Consider the following 23,866-nt stretch of genomic DNA (forward strand, 5'->3'; position numbering starts at 1 on the left):
ACGTACTCCCGATTTGCTCGTTAGTATGGTCCAGTATCATAAATTACAGCAAAATAATCACATCTTTGAGTATTTTGTCAAAAAAAGTTTTATTCATTTTATTTTTATAATCTTTTCAGCACTAAAAGTCTAAACAAGTCTAACCTACAGTCATGCTAGCTTCTTTAAGCTAAATGCAAACATCAGCATGTTAACAATGACTATGCTAACGTACTAATGTTTAGTAGATATGTTAACCATGTTAGGTTAGCGTGCTAACATTTATTAATTGAGGCAGCTAGTTTTGCTGGTTATTATTGTTTTGATCATAATCCAAACAATTTTAACTCTATACTAAAAGGTTTTAATTGAACTATTCAAATTAATCTTCTGACCTCATGGTGGCGCTAGATGGAAAAGTCAGAGGATCACCAAAGTTATGACACTTCATGTCGAGGGGAACATGAACGTCGGCACAAAATGTTAGGACAATTCGTCAAATAGTTTGAGCAAATTTCACTAAAAACCACAAATGTGAACCTCGTGGTGACGCTTAATGAAATGTCACAGGATCACCAAAGTCAGCGGGTTTCATCCTCTGGGGAACACGCACGCGTTTACAAAATGTCAAGGCAAACTGTCACGGGGTGTGGTGGAGGACTCAAATGCAGGCAAGACCAGAAGTTGAGTGAAGCAGGTATTTAATGGATCAAGAAATCAGAACAGGAACACAAGAGGGAATCCACAGACGAGACAAGAGACGAGGGGGAAAATCCAGCAGAATGAGGCAGACGGGAAAACCGGGAACAGGACGAGCCAAACGGGCGGGTAGACATGTCAATGATCTGGCAGTGTGTGCGTGTGTGACTGGGGTTTAAATAGTGGATGCAGCAGAGTAATGAGCTGATGAGGTGGGTGTGACTGGCAGGTGCACTGAATGAACTGATTAGGTGAGTGAGCGATGGACAAAACAGGATAATGGTGGCAGAGATGTGACACAAACACTTACTTAGATATTTCATATCGGGCCAAAGTGGTGGTCCGACTGACCGACTCTGTCATTAAAAATCGACTGTGTTGAATCCCTCCAGGTGATATTCTCGGCCTGTGAGCTGGGAGTCTTTGACCTCCTGCTGAAGTCCCCGGAGCCCCTGAGCGCCCAGCATGTAGCCCGGGAGCTGAGCACCAGCGTGGACGGGATGGAGCGGCTGCTGGATGCACTGGTGGGCATGGAGATCCTGGAGGTGGAGACCACAGACGGGACAGGTGAGGAGGAGGAGCTGTAGAATAGACGGAATAGACCACCACCTTAACTCTGTGTCAGTGTATCAATATACACTACATGTGGCCTACACCCGAACAAATCTGCACATTTGAGACGCTGGAACTGGAGGAAGTTTTGAATTTTAGCTTGAATCGTGACAACGGTCGACGAATCCTTTATCTGACTAACTGCTGTTCATACTGAGAGCTAAAACAGCCTGATTTGAACTGTGAATGTGTTGTTGTTCAGCTTTGTACAGCAGCACCGACGTGGCTAATCTTTACCTGGCCAAAGGCAGCGGCAAGTCTCTTCACGACATGATCATCTACCAATCCCAGACCATCTACCCGCTGTGGAACAACCTGGCGGACGCCGTCAGGTCAGCGGGTTCAAATGAGACATTTTGCATTTTTCTCATTTCACAAGACTTAGTTAAACTCCAGTTATGTGTCTGTTAAGTACGGATGTATTGCAAAATTTATTTTGTCAGAATAACCATAGCAATTTGAAAATAAAGATTTGTTTTGTCCTCTTATTCACATGTTTCTACATACAGAGAATAATACAAATAATAATAATTAATTTGATGTGAATAGTTGGAGTCATTCACATGTTAATTGGCGAGATAGACCAATCAGATCGTCTGTAAAAACGCATTACTGGCAGCAGAAGAAGTGCAGTTTTTCTGGTGATTTAATGTCAGACTGAAGCAACGAGAAGAAGAAAATGTAATGTGAACATGCAAAGTAATGTGAGTGAGCTAACCGCCTCCAGAGCTGCTGCGCCTCTGAGGAGTGTCTGCAGAGCAAACGTTTCAATCATCATCATTTGTCAGGAGTACAAACGGTCGTGTCTGATTCTCCTTCACGCAGGGAGGGGAAGAATCAGAACGAAAAGACATTCGGCCTTCCACCCGAGGACGTCTTCCAAGCTGTCTACAGGTTGATTTTACTGCTTCACATGTAATCGTGTGACTTCTCTAAAACCTTTAGAGTTTTATATGATTCTGTGAACGTTTCCACACAGATCAGAGGAGGAGATGCTGAAATTCATGGGTCTGATGAACTCGTCGTGGATTCTTGACGGACACGACATTGCGACGGCGTTCAACCTCTCCTGCTTTCAGAAGATAGTAGACCTTGGAGGTAAGAGGGTAAACTCTGAATAATACCAATAAAATGTTTATCCATAAACAAATAAATAAACATTCAATGTCCAACTATGTGTCTTTTTGGCATTTTGACCGAATGGATATGATAAATAGCAAAAATATATGAAATAAATCAACGAGATATATTATATAATTATATTATATAGATTAAATTATACTCGATTTTAGTCAAAAATAAATTGAGTTCCTGTTGTTCACATACTGACGGTGGTGGAGGAAGTATTCAGATACTTTTACTTCAGTAAAAGTACTAATACCACACTGTAAAATTACTCCATTACTAATAAAACTACTGCAATGAAAAGGTTACATCAGTAAAGGTTTGTAAGGCCTATGTATGTCAATATAATCAGCTAAATGTTACTCTGTGACTGTTCTACTACTATATATTATATCAATACATTATTATTACTGTTGTAGTTGAGGTGGAGCTCATTTTGAACTATTAACTGATTTTAATTTTGGCTAAATCTGCTGATTATTTTCACCATTAATTGATTGTTTGGTTTGTGAAAATAGTGAGAAATCACGTCCCAATTACCTGAAAACCAAAGTGACACCGTCACAATGTTTGTTTAGTCCAAACTTCATTATCATACTGACACTATTTCTGTCTGAATAACTCCCAGGATGCACCGGGGCTCTGGCCCGTGAGATGGCGAAGGCGTACCCGTCCTCCTCCGTCACGGTGTTCGACCTCCTGCCGGTCATAGAAACGGCTCAGAAACATTTCTCTCAGGAGAACGACGCCGTTGTGTTTCAAAGCGGTGAGTCTCGTTCTTCTGCCTCGTTCAACTAATCAAGAGATGGCAAACTCCATCTGCAGGTGAAGTTCATAGAAAGCTCCAGAACAGCTACTAAATGAACCCTGTGGTGAGATCTTTCTGCTTTGATTCAACGTTAGTTATTTTGGAGGCTGTGGTTTGTGACTACAGACTAGATATTAGTCTCTTTATATCACAATACAGTTTAACAGCAGCACAAATTCAGACGCCACAATGACCCTTCATTTATTGTTCCTAGCAAAACGGCAGCTGAGTGTAGATTGTTTAAAAAGTAGCGGCCACATACTTCCTGTTGTTCATGCAGGAGATTTCTTCAGCGGTGAAATTCCTCCTGCTGACCTGTACGTTCTGGCCAGAATCATTCATGACTGGCCTGAAGAGAAGTGCCTCATGCTGCTGAAGAAGCTCTACGATGCCTGCAAACCAGGTGAGTTTAAAGGGACAGTTCACCCCAAAAACACACATTTACCCTCTTACCAAAGGTGTTTATTTATCAATCTATATATGTATATATACAGCTCCATAGAATTGGGGTGAATTTGTTATGTGTCTGCAGGATAGTGGAGACTTTGAAAACTAGGAACATGTCCATCAAGCTTTGTTTTCTAATTGTTTACTGGTCAAAACATTACAAATGCACATTCAATGTGTGCGCTCCTCTGACACTTTTCACTGAGATGACTGATCCGTTCATGCTCACACGTTCAGTACTCGGTAGCTTTGTTGTTTGTCCGTCCTCCTGGCAGGCGGCGGCGTCCTGCTGGTGGAGGCCATGCTGTTTGAGAACAGACGAGGCCCCGTCACGGCTCAGATCTTCTCCCTCAACATGCTGGTGCAGATGGAGGGTCGGGAGCGCCCGCCGTCCGGCTACACCAGCATCCTCAACAAGATCGGCTTCCGTAACATTGAGGTGTGCCGGACCGGCAAGTCCTACGACGCCATCCTGGCCGTGAGATGAGCATCGGGACGGTCGAGAGAGGTGGCCATGTTGAACCTTTCAAGGCCTTGAAAAGGTTTGGAGTGGGACATAAACATACAAGCTCTGTTTCCAGTCTCCGTGGACATTCATTCCCAGTTTATGTTGTGGTCAACCTCAGTGATGTTTTCAGATATTGTGATAAGAGTTTTTTGCAGATGAAAAGATTGATACCACTCTTACGTCTGTACGCCAAATATGAAGCTTCAGGCAGCAGCCAGTTAGATTAGCTTAGCATAAAGACTGGAAACTAGTGGAAACAGCTAGCCTGGCTCTGTCCAAAATCAGCCTTCCAGCACATCTAAAGAGCACTAATAAACACGTTATGTCTCTTTCTTTTATACAAAAACTGAGGAGTAAATCTTTGAAAAACATCAAAAGTAAAAACGACACTGCTGCCAGAAAGCATTTCTACAAACTGTGTGTGTATAATTATTCATGAACGGTAAAAGCATCTGTTTGGTTATTTATCTGTTTTCAAGAATTTAGGAACCTTGAGTAAAAAAAAAAAGTAACATTTTTAGAAAGCGCTGAATTTTGGAGAACCAGCCGTGTGTTGTGTTTTGTGATGTTGTGCATCTGTGTGTTCCTGTTCACTGCGATGCGTTCACGGTCCCTCTCGGGCTGCATGTAGGACAAACCTCAGCTTATTGTCATCATTCCTGTGTTATTTAAACAAACTGTTCTTTAGATGTTTGTTGCATTCACAGGACAACAGAAAGATATTTACATCATTTCAGCTTTAAATGCGTACGTCACATATTGAATACATACCAGTGGAAGTGATTTCCTTGTATCACAGTAGATGAGGTGTGAATGCAGAATATCAAGCTGTTTGATGGAAACCTATAAAACTGTCCTTTTTTTGTTCAGCAAACGGTTCTGTACGCTTGTTTTCTGTCCTCTGATCATTCCACATGTTTGCAGCATGTATTAAATCAAAGACACACATCCTGTTTGTTCTTTTTAAGTAGTTCATTTTAAATAATAATAATTTAAAGTGGCTATTGTCTGTAAAGTATTGCAATATTCATATATTTACATATATAAGTAACTAAGTTGGCTACATTTACTAAAGTACAATTTTAAAGCACCTGTACTTTACTTGAGTATCTCCATTTTAATCTACTTTATACTTCAACTCCACTACATCTCAGAGGTAAATATTGTACTTTTTACTCCACTACATTCTTAAAAACAGTTATTAGTTATTAGAATCAGATTATTAATACAAAATATAAATCAATAAAGTATGATGGATTAAACTACCCGGCAGTATATTAACATACCTTGATATACTGCCGGGTAGTTTAATCCATATAATTATATATATATTATTTGAATTATTCTCCCAGCACTGGCCATTTCTGAACTAAATATATGTTTATATCATTATTTATTATAATACTAATTAAAAATAATACTAATCACTATTTTTATTGAGAACATGACAAGTAAAAATAAACAAGATCTAAACCAAATACAAAAATGACTGAAATAAAACTAAAATAAAGAGACATACATAAAAATTAATATAAACTTGAAAACAACTCAAGATCATTCTTTAAAGTTTCAGAGACCATTTCCTAACTAAACTGCATTTTCTTTTTCAAAATTCTAGTTTATTCTGTCTCCTTAATAGATAATTCTGTGTACTTTCCAAAAAGAGTGAATGAGTCATCCGAGAATGACACTTGAAACAAAAAATATTGAAATAAAAATAGTAATAATAAAATGAATATAATTATGAAAAAAAATGTCTTCTATTTTTTTCGAAATAAAAAAAAATATAAACTTTATTTATTTATACATTTTTGTAAATTTTAAAAAACGTCATTTTTTGATTTCATTTATTTTTTTGCTGGCGGAAATGGTCTTCCATAACTTCCTGTATTGGAAGCCGTCGGATTATTTGACACCGGGTTCAGGGGGATTCTGCTGCCCTCCAGCGGCGAATAGGCGCAGCTGCAGTCCGGTCTGGGTAACCTCCTCCCCGGTGTTTGTGTATGTGGAATGCGGGTCAAGCGGAACTCACGGCCAAAAAACCTGCGCTTCACACATCAAAAAACTCAAAAACACCGGCTTTCATCGGCCTGAAGTGCTCTGTATGTACCGTCCAATTCTTTTCTTCAACTACAAGCAGGTTTTAAGTCATGTTGCATAGATATATTTGTCAGAATGTTTCTTAACGATGTTCTTATTTTGAACGAGTCGATGTTTTTCTAGTATGGTCGCACGAGCAACGCGACATCGTCATTTCAAAATGGCGCCAAAGATTAACCTCAGCCAGTGGATCAGCCAGTAAAGCCAGTAAAGCCCTGTTGGCTAGCAACCTCAAGATAGCACAACAACACTGTTGTACTAGTTATTTAAGGTAGTCAGTTAGAAACATTCATGAGCGTGTTCACGTGATGGGTAGTTTGTTTTTGAATCAATTATTGACCCTTAACCCTTTACAAATAACTGACCTAGAGAAGCTAACATTATGCTAGCAGCGTTAGCTAATGATAACTAGCTACCTGTAGCCTCCAGCTAACGAGCTAGCCGATGTTGCTAACCTACAAACGTCAGCTAAAGTTAACGTCCAGACTAACGCATGTATATAAAAATAGGCGTAGCGTTAACCCTGTTGATAGTAACCGCCACTTAATGCTAAATGTCTTATTTGAAGTTGACGTAGCAACATTCTTGTGGTAGAAAAACATTCTACGTATAGGCCCGCGTGTTGCGTAACGGTAGTTCTAGCTAGCTAGCATTTGCAGTGTGATTCACAAAATCGCAACGCTATGTGGTCTAAAATTATAGCTAATTAGCGTCCACCGTTGTAAAAATTACACGAATCTTGCCCTGCGTGTGTTAACCATGTTGTCAGGCTTTAACAGTATATAGGCCACCTTGTGTTTTAGTCTAGCTAGCTAACGTTAGCTGCTCGTTATTTAGCCGATACTTTCGGTTGCATGTTTGCTGGAAGAAGGGGCGTCACACAAGCTAGCCTGCTGTTAGCCTGTTAGCACCTTTCCTCCTTGTGCACGCTGCCGGCAGATCCTAAAATATGTCCACATGTCGGGAGTATTAGAGTCCCCGCTGATGCTTTCTGCACGTCGCAAGCCGAACTCGTACAAAGGCGTTGTTTCCTGCCCGTGTTGCATGTGGTTGCTTATTCTGACTGTGGTATGTATGTACACATCAACATTAGATACGGGGGCTGTCTGTGTGCTGTCAGATAGCGACGTGTCATTACTACTGTTTTACTTTGATATCTACCTGTTTATGTTGAAGAAACCTAATGTTTTTAATAGAGTAGAGCTGTTGTAAACATTGAGAGACATTCAAAACTATCTGCAGAAGATGAGCAAGTGGCTGCAGGGATAGTCTGCTGGTTGTTTGGTCTAGAAATGATCTTAAATCAGCAAATGAACTGTGTTCAGCAGCAGCGTGAGTGCTTTAACATGTCGGTAATGTTTATGTCATGCGTTTGCTTTTATTTATGGTAGAAACTTGATGTGTAATTGTTGATGATTCTGTAATTGATTTCTGTTGTCTTATAAAGTTGTTGCCTTGTTAACTTGCTCATCAAGTATGTCATGGATTAATCATTGTGTGTTGTGACATGTCAGTTTTTGAGACTCCCAAATGTTTAAAATGTTCTTTTATCATAACTGTTATATCTTGTAGATGGTCATCAATCCATTGTTTAACTGAACCTCCTGTCTAGTTTGTGTGAAGTCTCCCTAAGCCGGAGCTCCGCAGACGGACGAAGATGATGAAGAGGACCAGGCACCCCAGCAGCAGCGATGACTCTGACAATGGAAGTAAGCAAAAATATTATCTCTGCTGACTCATTCATACAGAGTCCAAATATAGACCTGAATCATGCCAAGCACAACTCTGCCACCTTCCTCAATTTCACAAGTGAGTGTGAAAAGCTGCAGAGGAAAAGCCAACTTTTATCCTTAAATACCACACAATATAATCAGGGCTTTAAGTAAACTATTGCATTAAGATAATGCGCCAATGTTGTCATATTTGTTGCTGTTTTCGTCTGTAAATATCTTTTTAATCAGCGAAGCGATTAGATTTTGGTTTAACAGTTGTTGTTTTTTGTGAGAGTTTAGTTGTCACTTCCTGAATATGTCTCCCATCTTGTAACTGCCAGTGTCAGTAAATGTATACTTCAAGTTCAGGAAGGAAACCAAGAGAGAGAAAAGAAAAGGAGGGCAGATAGACAAAGATTAAGGAAACAAGAAAGAAGGCCAACATCTGAGAGACAGAGTAGGGACACTTTTAAAAACATCCTTCCAGGTCAGACAGACTCAAATTTGACATCAGTAAACAATTTCAGAAACACTTTGTCGCGTTTGTTTCACCCTCCACAAAATCTCAGATGGGTGGGGTTCAACCACACCGCATACAATGCTTGGATTTACTTCTTATCCAATCTATCTTATGTGCCATCTGGTATAAAACCAAATGTGTTTTAGAGGACGTGAGGTTGTTCATTAAAGCAGAAACAGACAAAGAATACAATGAGACGTTTAACACCCTGTTGTGTTTCTCCTCCAGGTAATTCCACCTGCTGGTCACAACACTCCTCACAGCCTAGGAGGGGGACCGGTCAGAAAGCCTCCGAGGTACGTCCGTCTAAACTCTTCATCATGATAAGATGATGAAGAGTGAATCATGACGTATGTTTAGGTCGCAACTCTTCTGCTTTCATTCTCATATTCTGCTGTCATGCGTTTGTCTGTCTTATTCATTTGTTCTATCTATAAACAATCTTTAATGAGTTACTAAACACACGGAGGTTTGAATTGATATTGACGATGACGAGATATTTGTAAACGGTCTTTATTTTAGTTTAATCTTCCACGTCGTGCAGTGGCAGTGGGGTGGAAACGTAGCTGCTGTTATCTACTGTACAGTCTGTGGACTTGGTCCCTGTAGGCCGCTGTTCACGCCCTCTGACCAAGAGCCAATCAAATCCAAGCAAAACAATGACTCGAGCCTAAGCTGAATGCTGATTGGCTGGTTCCTGTCTGGCTGTGTTTTGACAACGTGGTAGTTTTTTTTTAACCTGTGTAAACACTGATATACAGTCGCTCTATGGAAACATATCTATTGGCATACATTGTACACTTCACAAGTCCTCTTCAGATGTAGTTCTGCATTTCTCAGATCTTATGTGGGCTTTAGGATGATGAGTCATCCAGATGAAATCATTAACGTTGGTGTACCAGTATCAAAATGGTTGCTGAAGAGAATATTTGATGGTGATATTTTTTCTTTGTGATATTTTCTGACGCCGCATATTTCACTCAGAGTCAGAGACTCTGAAACAACAGCATGGTTGTTCCTTCCCAGGCTGTAATATTTCCCTGTTGCATCATTGTAAACCGTACTGACTCTTGTTCTCATGCGACTGCTGCAGGTTTTCAGGACTGACCTGATCACCGCCATGAAGGTGCACGACTCGTACCAGCTGAACCCGGAGGAGTACTACATCCTGGCCGACCCGTGGCGGCAGGACTGGGAGAAGGGCGTCCAGGTTCCCGTCAGCCCCCAGTCCATCCCACTACCGGTCACCAGGTAGGAGACAAGAAAGTCACTTGTTCAAGTCCTGAGTTTCCTGTCCTGAGACTACATTAAAAGGCTGCTTCTTTAGAGAGCCATTGTTTTTATTTCAGTTTGATTTGACGGGTTCACGGTCAGAAAGTTTCGGATCCTGAGAGCACAAAGTTAGAGATAGAGGCTGTATATACACCAATCATTATTTGAAAAGTTGTCTCACCTTGTTTTTTCCACCAAAGTAAAATTTTAACTGGCATTTCAGGTGATATTTTTGCACTTTGATGTAAGCTGGTCTTTACCTTCTTCTGTCTCAGACCAAACACCTTCATGTGTCTAATTTCGGTCACCTTTGGTCTTTGATTGATCTATAATGTTATGAGAGAAAAACAATGCAAATCAGAACATATCTAAGCACCGTAACTCGGGACAAACATTTTAACGAGTGTATATAAAATGGATGGATGGACGGACGGTAAACCGACATGTCTCCTGTCGGTGCTGTGCAGGGTGTTGGCCGAGAAAGGAAAGGAGGTCATGTTCGTCAAGCCAAAGAAGATGATCCGGACGTCGGGCGCCGAGGCGCTGGGCTACGTGGACATCCGGACGCTGGCGGAGGGGATGTGCCGCTACGACCTGAACGAGGAGGACGCGGCCTGGCTGCAGACTGCCAACTGGGAGTTTGCAGAGATGGGTGAGTCACAGAACAGACAAAAGGCTGATAGCATCACTGTCGGTTAAAATATCAGCTGTTTATGTCAAGTTTTATTTTTTTTTAAATGTCCCAGAGCAGCGTTTTTCAGACTGAAAAATGGAAATTCTAAAACTTTGTGACAATCAAAATAAGTAAACTTTTTACTCCCGACTTTTCCAGCCATGCCACCGCTGGACGAGATCACCATGGAGCGGGCGATGGAGGAGTTTGAGCGCTGCTGCCACGAAAACATGACGCACGCCACGGAGACGGAGGAGGGGCTGGGCATCGAGTATGACGAGGACGTCGTGTGTGACGTCTGCCGGTCGCCCGACGGGGAGGACAACAACGAGATGGTGTTCTGCGACAAGTGCAACATCTGCGTTCACCAGGTCAGAGGTCAACACACACACTGAACTCGCTGTACAAACAAAAAAATCTATAAAAGAAATGCTGCTCATTTAACACAGTTTCTAACCAAACCGTGATAACGCTGCAGCTCTTAGGGACTTAAACTGCCTTTATGATTAAGTTCGCTTCGCTGTGGTAGAAAATCAAATTGAAAACGCCTCGTCTGACACTCAGACCAGCTGTTGCTTTGGTTTCATCTGACACACACACACACACACACACACACACACACACACACACACACACACACACACTTACTTACTTTCTCTTGTTGATGCTGTATTGATTTCCACTTGTTGAAGCTGAGTCGTCCTCTCTCTGCGTTTCTCTCCAGGCCTGTTACGGGATCCAGAAAGTCCCAAAGGGCAGCTGGCTGTGCCGGATCTGCGCACTCGGCATTCTGCCAAAGTGCCAGTTATGTCCGAAGAAGGGGGGGGCCATGAAGCCCACCCGGAGCGGAACCAAGTGGGTCCACGTCAGCTGTGCCTTGTGGATCCCAGAGGTGAAGATGAGATCTCATTTTACACTCTTTCCGTTGTGATGCAGTGTTCTTGTACTGTATGCATCTTTACAAAATGTTTGCAGAGAACTTATTTATCTTCACACATGAGCAGCAACTCAAAAACACAGTTTTTAATCTTAAAGGTAGGTTTTTCAGCCTTAAACGACGGCCCAAAACCCGCTCTCAATATTGAAGAAAATAAGAAAATAGATTATTATTTAGAGATAAACGTCATCTTTAATCCCACCAGCTCTGTTTCTGCCTGCTCTCAGTGACGATGGCGCAGTGATAAAGAAAAGTCTGGTTACACTGTATTTTACATTTCCATCAGCACAACATTTGAGCGTCTACAATAGTGATTTGTTAAAAACAATGCTGTTGCAGTTGCTACTCAACAATTTATATATATATATATATATATATATATATGTATGTATATATTCATTCACGGTTTGTATGACAAAAATACAGCAATGTTAATTCTCTTTCTCTTGAAGAAATGACAAAGGGAACCGTTAAGATACCGTTAAAATGGTAACGACAGCCGTCTCTGCGGGTGAATAATCATGTGTTGCTCTGCAGGTGAGCATCGGGAACCCGGAGAAGATGGAGCCGATCACCAACGTGTCCCACATCCCCAGCAACAGGTGGGCTCTGATGTGCTGCCTGTGCAAAGAGAAGGCCGGAGCGTGCATTCAGGTAGAGTCTCACCTTTCACCCCACGACGCAGACACCTTCACTGAGACGTGAAGAGCAACGCGTGACCCGTTGTGTTTGAGTAGTTCAGACCGCTCGGTGTTTATCGTCGGGTGTGGTTACAGAGTGACGAGGAGTCGGCTGATCCGCGTTTGTCTGTTTGTAGTTGGTGATATTTGTTTTCTTAAGCATTCTAATGCTTCAAGTAAAACCACCAATAACTAATGTTTGCAGTAGAAGTATATTACAAGTTAGTCTAATTATGTTGTCGTTGAATTTTCAACGTGATGTTAAATATGATAAAAATGATCTCAGCATTATGTTCATGACAGCATTGCTCCGTCAGACAACAGTCAAACTGCGACTTTAATATGTGACCGCCGGAACATTTCTTTCTGTTTCACCACTTTCAGTGCACATTAAATGAGTTTGTTAAAAGTCGTATGATGCTCTGAGTCTCGAATGTTCAACAGTGCTGTCATGTGTGTCTGCTGCTGTAGTGTTCGGCGAAAAACTGCCGGACGGCCTTCCACGTGACGTGCGGCCTCCACGCCGGCCTGGAGATGAACACCATCCTCACGGAGGACGACGAGGTCAAGTTCAAGTCCTACTGCCCCAAACACTCGGGGCTCGAGGGCGCCGAGTCCAGGGACCGAGACTCGGGAGGCGAGGAGGAGAAGGAGAGCGCCAGAGACAAGAAGGGCAAGAGGAGAGGCAGGGTGAGAGAGGAGGAGGACGCCTCCCCCTGTTCCTCGTCCTACGTGGCTCCACAGATCACCGTCAGGGCGCCCAGCGACCTCGAGCTGCTCGCCAGCCGCCAGCAGGAGAAGAGAGTCAGCCTGCGCAAGCTGAAGCTGCAGCAGATGGAGGAAGAGTTCTACCAGTTTGTGGAGGTGGAGGAGGTGGCCGGTCACCTGAAGCTGCAGCCGGAGGTGGTGGACTTCCTGTTTCAGTACTGGAAGCTGAAGCGCAAAGCCAACTTCAACCAGCCGCTCCTCACGCCCAAGAAGGATGAGGAGGAGAGCCTAGCGCGCCGCGAGCACGAGGTGCTGCTGCGACGCCTGCAGCTCTTCACGCACCTGCGGCAGGACCTGGAGAGGGTAGGTTTCTATTCACCTGCAGGAGCAAAGATGCATTCTGAGATGTATTCACACGTTGCAGCAGTACAAGAGACGGGTTAGATGTAGGAAATAACATAAATATATATATATATACATGAAGAAATGCAAAGCATGTGTACATTAAAATATCTTTTATTTAACAATGTACCATACGAGTGTTGAGTGTATTACTGGAGAATAGCAGCTTTCGATCATGTTAAAATCCAGAAAAAAATGATCTTACTGTTCCAGGCGGCAACCTCTGGTTCTGCTGAGTGAGGCCGATGCTTCATGTGTTAAAGCTGCATTCTCTCTAGTGGCCACCAGGGGGCGACTCCTCTGGTTGTATAGAAGTCTATGAGAAAATGACTCTACTTCTCTCTTGATTTATTACCTCAGTAAACATTGTAAACATGAGTTTATGGTCTCAATCTCTAGTTTCAAGTCTTCTTCAATACAGCATGATGTTCATTTAGTACATTATGGTCCATTTAGAGTCAAACAGACCATAAAGCAGGGGATGCTTTAGGGGCGGGGCTACACAGTGATTGACAGGTCTCTACCAGAGACTAGTCACTCCTCCTCACTCCTAATATGATGACTTTTGTTCTGTCACATTTGGATTGCCTTATGAAATTGTGTCGCAGGCTAAAATACATTGTGTTTATGTTTATTAATGTTTATGCAGTTATTAGTCCAGTAGCACAAGTCCTTTTGAAGTATAGTGACTTTAGCTACATGGTTCTCCTCCAGTATAGTGTATATACTGTACATACATATAGATATCAGTATTTATACTGAATACATTATGCATACATGTTTAATAGAAATACAATGGAACATATATCTAAAATATGGCTGCATAATGATTTAGTTGAATCATTTCATGACACTTTTAACCGGGCTTGAAGGTGTTTGATGTGTTTTAAGATAAAACAGAGAGGCATGGATCCGTGTTGGAGGTTGTTGTTCCGAGTTGATGAGGGTTTGTCGCTCCTCAGGTCCGTAACCTCACCTACATGGTGACTCGGAGGGAGAAGATGAAGCGCTCGCTGTGGAGGGTCCAGGAGCAGATCTTCCAGCAACAAGTCCGGCTGCTCGACCACGAGCTGCTCTCGGGTGAGTCGGCAATATTATTTACACATGGTATCGACTGTGAGACAAAAAACAGAATCTCTAATCATTTTGATAGATTAGATTAGGGGAGGTGGTTGAATGGACGTCGTATTTTAGTCACAAACATAAGTAAACGTTTAAATGTAATGTTTAAAGTAAAGACTTGTGTTCCTCTAAATGTTACTTTTGCGTCTGTGCATAACAATGTAATTATAAGATCACATCACAATAAGAGTCAGTTGCTGATATAAAAACATCCCTCGTGTGTGTTGCAGGCGATCCTCCAGAGAAGCTCTCCTCGCTGGGCTGGTTGTCCTCTCAGGGCTCCCAGTCTCGCTCCTCCATGAAAACCAAACCGCCGTCTTTAAAGCAGGAAAAAAGGAAGAGCGGGTACAGAAAGGGCCTCTCTGACTCCGCCCACTCTCACAGGAAGGAGAATCTGAGCAAACCTCTGGAGACGAGGGACAGTAGAAGCTCCCGGATCAGAGAGTCGGGGCCCGCCGAGGACACGAGCGACGCCAAAACCCACAACTCTGAGATCAGCCAGGAGATCCAGATCCCAAAGCTTCACAAGCCAGCGGTCGTTCAGCAGACGATCACCGTCAAGCTGCACCGAGCCGAGTGCAGGAAAGGCCCCCGGAGGGAGGCCCCGGGGCCCGAACACGAGGCGCTGTCTAGACGGAAACGAGAAAACGACCACGAGCAAGAGGAGAGGAGGAGGAAGAGGAGGAGCGACACGACGGAAAGCTTCCCCAGCCAGGAGAAGAACAGGTTCGGGTCGAAACAGCTAGAGAAAACTGTGTCCATCCGGCTGGTGGACATCAGGAACTCTGACAACGACGACTACTTCCTGGACGAACGGATGACCAAAAGAAGCCCCGCCTCTCTGGAGCTGACGACCAACACTAAACTCAATCGGGCCAATGAGATTTCAGCCGCCGCCAAAGCTAAAACCAACGGCTGGCTCAGGAAAACTCAGACGAACGGCTCACACACAACCAACAGACACGTGGGCGGACATCTTAGAAGCTGGGGGAAGTTCAGGATCCCGAAGAGGAGAGAGAGGCCTCTGACGGCAGACGACGAGGAGGAAGAGGAAGAGGAGGAGCACCGCAAGACCCCGGAGCCGTCGTACCCGAAGACCAGACTCCGCACGGGGGCGGAGAGCGACGGCTACGCCTCCGACTCCAAACCGGGCGACGGCGAGCCGGAGCCCTGCCTGAAGCGATGCCACTCCCACCAGCTGAGGGGCGACTCGTCGCTCGGCCGGCGCTACGGGTCCGACATCATCCGCCGAGGCGTGCTGGCCTCCTGATGGCGGAGCAACACGTTAAGAGATAAGCTGCACTGTGTCAGTCGGAGAGGAACCACGTCGCTCTTTGTACCTTTTTAATTTTTTTTCCTCGACGAATCGTAGAAATGCCTGATGATTGAAAAAACACAGAGCTGATATTTATTTTTTATTTGTAACATATGTAAATCTGGGAAATATTTTACTTTATTTTGAGCTAGTTTTTTTTTTCTCTTAAAAGTAGAAAGATGTCAAGTTGCCACTTAAACGCTCGCTCAGCGTATTTACAAGCAGAAGCGTCCACGCGGGAGAAGTCGTGGATGTTGCTCGGGACCATAAGCTTGCAATGTAGTTGGTCTTTAGACAAAGTATTAAACTCAGTTGCACTTAGATGAAAACGCTGACGCGGATAATCGCCGTGTCAGCGGAATAGGATTCTTTAGGTCTTTGTTTTTTTGAATCAAGCTTCATCGGACGTTAACAGCTACAGACAGTCAAACTGCCCTTTTATCGCTATTTAAACTCCGGCTGTCTTCATCTCTTCAGTCTGCGATTGTTGAACGTTATGAACTTGGAAACCACACAAATGAATTCAGAATGACGTTTTCCTTCATCAGCACTAAAGTGTAATTGAACTGCGATCGTATCGTATCCATCATGTGCCTAACTTTTATTTGAAGCGTTTGCACTACGAGAGGACGGCACAGTTGTGAGGTATGAGTAGAGTTATTTTTACACTGAAAGATTTAAAGAAGCGTTTTGTACCCTCGGCCGCTGCTGTACTGCTGTTATGCAAAATGAAACTTGTTTTTGTCGTTGTCTTAAAGAGGAATAAAAACTCTGGAGGACTGAAGTCTGGGATCCGTACTTGACTTATCTTTACGAACAACTCCCGAACAAGTTCATCCATTAGAATACAGCAAACGTTATTCTGAGGAGGAAGTTCCTAATGCTGAAACAATGCTGACTTTCTACAGAAGTAACAAAGGAATAAAACACTTTTTTTTTTTTAAGCTGAAATGAGTTGTTAATCTGCAACTATTTTGGTAATCGGTTAATAATTAAAGTCATATTTCAAACAAAAACAAAAACATGCTAATTCAAGATTTCCAGACGTGAGTATTTACTGCTTGTGTTTTATATATTTGGGGTTTGTGTTGGTCGGCAAAAACAAGACATTTGAAGCTCGGGGAAACTTGACGTGTGCATTTATAGACCTTACAATTAAGAAAATAATCTGCAGATGAATCTAATATAGTTACAGCCTTTTCTATTTTACTGTATCTTACATTGAGAAATATAAATGTTTTTCTGGAAATCCCTCTTTTTACAAAAGTAGTATCTGAATAGCTTTTCCTAAATAAAATCTTAAAACAAAATGTCATTACAGAAACTGTCGGAAAAGTAAATATAGTATAGTATGTCAAAAATGTAAAAGTATAGCATGTCGAAACGAGTCCAAAAAAAGTCAGTATATGTCGAAAAAAGACGTTGGTATAGCATGTCGAAAAAAGTCATAGTATAGTACAACAAAAAAGTATAGCGTGCCTTTCTGCAGACTTTGCCTAAGGGAATTGTCCACAATTCATAGCAATGTGACGTTAAACACACGGTTACCAGTGGAAGCATTGATGCGTACAAACAAAAAGGACGGCACGTGTGTGTTCAGAATATGACAGTGAGACGCACACACACAGAATACACAGTAAAAGGCACGCGTGGTTAGCCCGGCTTAGTAAACAAACAAAGAGACGCTCGGCTTCAAACAGAGGGAGAGTGACTTCATAGGCCCTTTTCACAGCAGCCATCTTGGAATATGGCTGCATGGTAAACACAGGTGTGATTAATAACGGCCCTGTTCCATGTCGGTGGTTCAGGGCCCTGGTATCGTTGATGCTGGCTCACTGGAATGGCTGTGACACACTAAATAGAATGGAAACATAACTATTTCCAACAGTCACACCTGCGTTTACCCTATGTCAAAATGGCTGCTGAGAAAAGGGCCTATACTCGCATTACTCCACTGCATCTTTACAGAGCAAATGGTTGTCTGCTGCTATATTTAAATGCCTCGATTATCAAATTTTAGTGCCTTTAAAATATCTCAAACTTTTTTTTTTTAAAGGCTTCAACGCTGAAGTTAAGGCAGCTTTGATATAAAGTAGTTTAACAAGAGGGAAATGTAAACATCTCATCTTTGTTCACTCTTTATTGCACGATTCAACAGATGTGAGATCCTGCAGAAAAGTTTTTCAGCACTGCATCAAGAAAAAAAACAAAAACATACGTCAGAAACTATTTACAATAGATGCATGACTATTACCACTTATACATTATGTACATATTAGTCTCTGGTTTTTACTATGACAGTAGTTACAGAATGAAACCCCTACTCACACATAACACTTCAGCTCTACAGGGAATTACAGTGCTCACAAAAATAACTGGCTGGACTACATTCACTCAACACAAGTCACGGTTAGGATGCGTACAAAGTCAAAAACACTCGTACGAGACTCGCTGCACCTCTGGACATGTCCCATTCACACGCCCTGCGAACAACGAAGAAAAAAACAAACGCCACAAATGAAAAGGTGCAGATATATATAAGCGGCCTCCCGGTGACGCCTGTACAACTCAAATTTAGGTTTTTGGAGATGTTTTAGAGGAAGAAAGAAACGGCATGTTTAGATAGTGGCTTCAAAATAAAATGGCTGCCTGTTTGGAGCGATTCAGAGAAAATGAAAACAGTCCAGATGTGTCTTTATGAATGTCAGATATTAAATTTAACATTAAGCGACCCCAAAAGAGAGACTCACTGATGACAAACTGAATATGAAATGTGAGACAATGATCAGGGAGAACTTTTGTGTTCCTTTCTCTGAACAGACATGCATCTGAAACTGGTTCAAAGCTCCTACTACGGTGGCCTTTTGAGGACAAATAAGACTTAGTTTCTAGCTCCAGTCGGATGGACTTTGGGCTCATCTCTTTCAAAAAAAGTGTGTGCGCCAATTGTTTCTCAGTTGTTCTTTTGACTTGGATGATGCAAATGGTATTTATCAAAAACGGGTAATTATGGACAAAACAAGCAGCATAAGCGTGACACGTTAAGTGCAGCTGGAGCTCACAGATCACCGCGTGGTTCAAGTTAAAGTCGGACTAAAGTGTTCCACCGTACTCCAGGTTTCTGGACCCTCTTCGTGATTAAAGTACAAATAAAAACAGATGTGCTGCGAGCCTGAGTTAAAGTAGTGAACAACAAGAAGGATGCAGCTTGAGAGTGTAAAAGATGAGGTCCGTCTTTTTAAACCTCAGCATGATTTTATCAACAACAAGCCGGTTGACGCAGAGACCTTCAAAATGTGAATCATCTATTAATCTTTGTCCCTCAGATATCAGATACTTCAGTGGAAAAAGAAACGTTAAAAAAAAAAAAAAAAAAAAGGCGAGAACTCAAAACTCAACTTAAAAAACGTTCCACGCATTCCTTCATGTCTGGTTCAGCACCGAGCACCAGAGACCCAGAAACCTCCCAGTAGTGTTCTCATATCTCAGTTCAAGATACTTTGTTAACCCCTCGCTCTCTGCACAGGCAGCCTGACAAACTGTGTTCAGCATCCTGATACCAAACTAAATAAAGAGAAATCATTTAAATCTAAACAGTAAAACTGAGCTAAAAGAAAAACAACAGGTTGTAAAATAGCAAACAAATGTCTACAGTTAAATGTAACCTATGGCTACAAAACAGAAGAGGCCTATCCATAGTGTTTTGATATTAAATCCGACATATATATATATATATATACTATATATAAAAATAAAAACATTTGGCAACCTGTTTGATGTCTCACACTAGTCCAGTAATCATAGATTTGCTCTTTGATATACACATATATAGATATAGCTATAAAACTCTGCTGTTGACTGGCGTTAGCTGCTGCTCAGTTTTATTTAAAGCTGCTTCTGTTTCCTCTCTGCAGATATCAGCCGGTTACTTTTGTTAATCTAGATCCACAAAAAAAAGACAATAAAACAAAAATTAAACAGGCAGCTTGGTTGGTGGAAGAAAGAGCAGGAATCCAGAAGCTGAAGTCTCCTGACCGTCGCTCTGCTGGCTTCACCACGGGGGGGGGGGGGGGGGGGGGGGGGGGGGGGGCGAGGGGAGTCGCCTCAGTGCAGACAAGAGAAAAATAAAAATGGTTTGAGCGGTGAGCTGGAGGCCGCTGCCGAGCATGAGAGAGAGAGAAGCGGCGTTCCCCGATGGTGAAGGTGTGCAGTGCCTTGGTTGTGGTGATGTTGGAGACATTATGACGTGGGCTTTATATCTGTTCATGAACGTGGAAGCAGGTGTCAAAGACTCTAGTTTTAGGCCTCTGCTGCTTTCCTCTTGGAGCGTTTAGTTTTCGCCTCGGCTCCCTCTGTCTTCCCTCTGCCTTTGGGTGGACGGCTGCTTCCGGCGGCGGCGGCAGTGGGGGTCGTCTTCGTCGCGTTGGTCTGAGAGGCGACGCCCTGATCCTGGTTGTTGGTTCCCTCCAGCTCCTCGTGCTCCAGACAGCACAGCTGTCCTGTGGGAGGCCAGGAGCGCAGCGCCCCCTCCTGGTGAGCCTTGCAGAAGGAGTTGGGGCAGAGCTGGCAGAAAGCCTCAGAGTTCTTCCCGCAGACGTCACAGTGGTGCCAGGGGCAGTCCCAGCGGCCTGCAGGGAGCGAGGGCCAAGCACACCAAGTTCACAATACGTCACGATGAACCGTGGTGGAATAAACTCAGAAAGAAAGCTCTGAGAACTGAATCTTTACACATTCAAATTCAAAAGAGTGTAATCTAAAAGTGATACTCCTTGTATGTACAGAGATATATCCAAACCTTGTTTGAATATAAACAAACGTAACATTAAGTAGTTAACTCTGTCAGCAGCAGGTTGCATCAGACAGTGTGGAGTCTTTCTGTGCTTTACAATCAGGAAGTCTTGTTATTTAAATGTATTAGAAAAGCCCTTTGAAGCGCGTATTTGATTAGTCATGAACACATGTTGCAACAACAAGGTATGTAGAAAATAAAGATCTATGGATGTGTGTGTGTGTGTGTGTGTGTGTGCTTCTGTTTTACATCAACCACATGACGGGCTGTGTTAACAGGAAAAATGTAACTTAGATGTATATGTGCTCTGTTTCTTATTGATAAGCGATAAAATCTACAACAGAACTTTGCAGACAAACGGGTTACGTGTGGTGAATTATTTCCAGTGTTTCTTACCGAAGGGTCTCTTGGTGAGGTTCAGGCAGGACAGGTGATAAGCTTTGGTGCAGGTCTTCTTGCCACAGAGCACCAGCTGCCCTCCGTCTCCGCAGCGGAAACAATCGTCGTCGGACTTCTTCTTTCCCTCAAGTTTCCTCCTTTTATACTTTCTCTTCAACCGCTTGGCTTTTGGCTCGGCCGTCGGGCCGTTTGAGTTCTGCAAAGGAGACGCCAGGTTGGGATTCACTCAAAACAACTTAAAAACAAACATCCTCCTGAATTCACTTTAACAAAGACAATAAATGAAGCTTGATATGCTGCATGTACAATTCCATACACACCATTTGTTCTGTAATGAGGCTGTAACATCACTTTTTAGTGGACCTACTTTCTCTGAACCCGAGCCTCAAAACACTCAACTCAAGTCTTTCAAACTAGAAACACCGGGACATGATCTCTGACCCGAAAACACACCGACCACCGAATATACCGGGAATTTGCAAACACACAATTTGTATTAATGTCCCAAAAGCAGTACAGTTGATATGTTGGTATTCAGGTAACTGAAGTAGTTTACAGCTGTGATGGTGAAGCTCACCTTCGGTCGATCCCCCAGAAACCCGCTGCAGTTGGGAGCATCGCAGCGACAGACGGTCTTCTCATTCCCGAGGCAGTCGAGGTTGTAATTAAAGGTCAGCTCCGTCCCTGAAACACGAAAAGAAACAAAACAACATGTTTTGGCGTAAAAGATGAAGTGTCCGTCGGATTGCTGTAACTGAATTGTCGTGTAGACAAAGCCCTCGTCGGTCTGTTTTCTGACCCGTCTCACCTTCTGGGATGTCACGGACGGCGAACAGTCCGACCCGCGTGTCTCCGTTCACCGTCCACTTCTGCGTGTCACAGTTGGGCTGACAGCTGTGGTTCATGAAGCGAGAGTAGTTTCCCTTCGGACCGGCGTCGATGATCCGGTCCTTAATACCGTGAAGAGGAAGAAGTGCCTCCAAGTTATTTTAGAGCTTTTACAATCTGTAGATTAGTTCCTAACATTGTCATTCTATTATTTAAAAGACGTATTTATAGGATTCAGTGATTCTGAGGATGCATTTGTAGTATTGACTCCTGTAATGCTACAGCTGCTCATCATGTAACACTCCCAATGCAATACCATTGTGTTGATCTAGCTCCCAGTGGAAATGGCACTGCTGACGAGTAAACAGCACCCCGACACACAGAGGAGCAAACTGAACTAAACAGAAAGTACTTCCAGCGTCTGTGTGGTCACTGACCTTGTCGATGGTGAGCATGTAGAAATCGGTGATGTTGTTCTCATGGGCGTACTTGATCCTCGCCCGGCACTCCTCCTCGTCTATCAGCTCTCCGATGTACTCGTTCACAAACTCGCCCTGTTTGAGGAACAAACCAGCAATGTGTTGGTGTTAGAAATGTCTCATAGCTGTTGTTGCTACAGGGCAGTGAATCTTCCCTGATAGTTTGCACATTTTCCCACTAAAAGAGTGTTTTTATAACAGGACAGCCGGTCGCCTCACCTTCTTGACGTCCCGGAGAGAGATCAGGCCCCAGCCCTTGCCGGGTGTCTTGATGATCTTGGTCTCTGGGTAGAGGCGTTTGGTGAAGTCCTGGTTACAGCAGCGCTCCCCGCTGGGACACACCTGAGGGTGGCACTCGTACTGCAGCATGCGGTTCAGACACTCCGACTCAAACCCGCATGGCCTCTCGTCCGCCGGCTTACAGTTACACTTTGGGATCTCGGACACGTCAGCGGTGTAGACCTGAACCTTACCGAAGGGCTTGTTCACCTGATAGGAGGGAAAAACCCCCATCATGAAACATTAGTTACAGATGATAACTTTCATGTGTAAAAGGTAGTAAACAAAGAGACAAACGCAAAGATGCAAACGTTTAGATTTCACACCTTGATGAACTTGTATGGCGGTGGCTTTCGGCTGTTCTCTTGTGCTTCCTTGGCCTCGCGTTTTATTTTTATCTCCTTGAATCGAGCTTCAGCCTCCAGCAGAGCTGAGGAAACAAGACAGAGTAGAGGCTCATTACATTTCATCTGTGGAAACGTTCAGCGTAACCTGATGCTCAACAGTGGTCGGTATAATGGAACAAGTGCAATTTCAAAACTACTCCAAATCTAAAAAGATTTCAACTAGAACATGTTTGCTTTTCTAGATCGTCTTAATCTTCTTTTTAACATGTTATATAACCGAGTTAGACAAAGCTGGCCTGCTGTATATGATGCTGAAGAGTCCTCAAACATCATTTGAAAAGGTTTCCTTTAAGTGTACATAAACCTAAACTGTAAATGTACAAATCAAAGAAGTGACTCTTTCTTTCACGAGTCTTCATGACTAATCGATGGATTACAGAAATGGCCTAAGAACAGTTCTTCTCGATCTTCACCGTTCTTGAAGACTTTGCCGATGCCGGTCCTCTGATGCTTGCTGCCCCGGTCTCCCTCCATGTATGGAAACACTCGGCCCTGGTGAGTCCAGAAGTAGTCCTTGGAGCCGAAGAAGAAGACGGGGAACTCTCCGATCTCGTGGCGAAGGTGCTGGATGTTGGTGGGGATGCTTCTGGGGTGGTGGATCTCTGCAGGCCACCATCTAGGGAGGACAAGAAGAGGTGTGAGTCGAGGTCACAACACAGGACAACACAGTACTGGATCAGGGATCCGTTTCTCTGACCTGTATGTTCCCAGTTTGACCCATATAATGTCTCTGTATTTGGGTTTCTTTCCCGCCCGGCAGTCATTGCAGAACCAGCTGCCATCGGGCATAGCGATGTTCAAGCAGTCGGGGTGAAAAGCTGCAGGACAAGACTCGCAGCACAGCAGCTGTCCTCCTGCAACACAGGAAACAATGGAAACGTTCAGACACAAGTCAGAAGCATTAGAGCTGGTTAGAGAGCCCCAATTTACAGGTGAGTCATGTGTGCAAGGGTGATAAAACTAGCACAATAAAACTCAGACTAGCATAGAAAAACACTGCAACGCACCCACTCGTTAAAACACACACACACACACACACACACACACACACACACACACACACACA

The 23,866-nt window shown here is 43.3% G+C and overlaps 3 protein-coding genes across 12 annotated transcripts in view; 2 read left to right on the top strand and 1 right to left on the bottom strand.

The window, feature by feature from the left end:
* Window positions 1-1,031: 1,031 nt before the first annotated feature.
* Window positions 1,032-5,118, top strand: asmt2 (acetylserotonin O-methyltransferase 2; the record flags this gene model as incomplete). The annotated part of the gene is made up of 7 exons (XM_031873167.1): window positions 1,032-1,245; window positions 1,493-1,622; window positions 2,116-2,184; window positions 2,270-2,388; window positions 3,044-3,181; window positions 3,504-3,626; window positions 3,946-5,118. Coding segments are annotated over 7 exons (1,005 nt in total), but the record flags the coding sequence as incomplete, so codon positions are not given.
* Window positions 5,119-6,141: 1,023 nt separating this feature from the next.
* On the top strand, window positions 6,142-17,031 carry jade1 (jade family PHD finger 1). Of its 5 annotated transcripts, none has more exons than XM_031873212.1 (11): window positions 6,142-7,346; window positions 7,851-7,987; window positions 8,739-8,806; window positions 9,604-9,761; window positions 10,250-10,434; window positions 10,615-10,826; window positions 11,180-11,347; window positions 11,930-12,046; window positions 12,544-13,143; window positions 14,145-14,262; window positions 14,535-17,031. In XM_031873212.1, the coding sequence occupies exons 2-11, from the start codon at window positions 7,936-7,938 to the stop codon at window positions 15,572-15,574; spliced, it is 2,718 nt and encodes a 905-aa protein (XP_031729072.1). In that variant the 5' UTR covers window positions 6,142-7,346; window positions 7,851-7,935; the 3' UTR covers window positions 15,575-17,031. The 5 variants fall into 5 exon arrangements, with proteins under 5 accessions (XP_031729072.1, XP_031729074.1, XP_031729073.1 ...); XM_031873214.1 differs by having other exon boundaries at window positions 7,891-7,987; XM_031873213.1 differs by having other exon boundaries at window positions 6,142-6,280.
* Window positions 17,032-19,718: 2,687 nt separating this feature from the next.
* nsd2 (nuclear receptor binding SET domain protein 2) overlaps window positions 19,719-23,866 on the bottom strand; it is an 11,920-nt gene continuing 7,772 nt past the window's right edge. For all 6 annotated transcript variants that reach the window (XM_031873228.1, XM_031873229.1, XM_031873230.1 and 3 more), the window contains 9 exons: window positions 23,498-23,654; window positions 23,214-23,416; window positions 22,720-22,823; window positions 22,334-22,603; window positions 22,073-22,189; window positions 21,616-21,757; window positions 21,385-21,491; window positions 20,805-21,003; window positions 19,719-20,247 (listed from right to left, as the gene is read on the bottom strand). In XM_031873228.1, coding sequence (XP_031729088.1) covers window positions 19,919-20,247; window positions 20,805-21,003; window positions 21,385-21,491; window positions 21,616-21,757; window positions 22,073-22,189; window positions 22,334-22,603; window positions 22,720-22,823; window positions 23,214-23,416; window positions 23,498-23,654 — 1,628 coding nt within the window. In that variant the 3' untranslated portion in view covers window positions 19,719-19,918. The remainder of the gene's footprint in view (window positions 20,248-20,804; window positions 21,004-21,384; window positions 21,492-21,615; window positions 21,758-22,072; window positions 22,190-22,333; window positions 22,604-22,719; window positions 22,824-23,213; window positions 23,417-23,497; window positions 23,655-23,866) is intronic.

Source organism: Anarrhichthys ocellatus, unplaced genomic scaffold (assembly GCF_004355925.1).
Source record: "Anarrhichthys ocellatus isolate YVR2014 unplaced genomic scaffold, GSC_Weel_1.0 scaffold69, whole genome shotgun sequence".
In the NCBI taxonomy this organism is placed as follows: Eukaryota; Metazoa; Chordata; class Actinopteri; order Perciformes; family Anarhichadidae; genus Anarrhichthys; species Anarrhichthys ocellatus.

Bases quoted from the DNA above. Each gene is read 5' to 3' on its own strand.
- jade1 (XM_031873211.1), top strand. From the start codon at position 7,936: ATGATGAAGAGGACCAGGCACCCCAGCAGCAGCGATGACTCTGACAAT. The intron at 8,807-9,603 runs GTACGTCCGTCT...CGACTGCTGCAG, and splicing joins CCGGTCAGAAAGCCTCCGAG to GTTTTCAGGACTGACCTGAT. The intron at 9,762-10,249 runs GTAGGAGACAAG...GGTGCTGTGCAG, and splicing joins ATCCCACTACCGGTCACCAG to GGTGTTGGCCGAGAAAGGAA.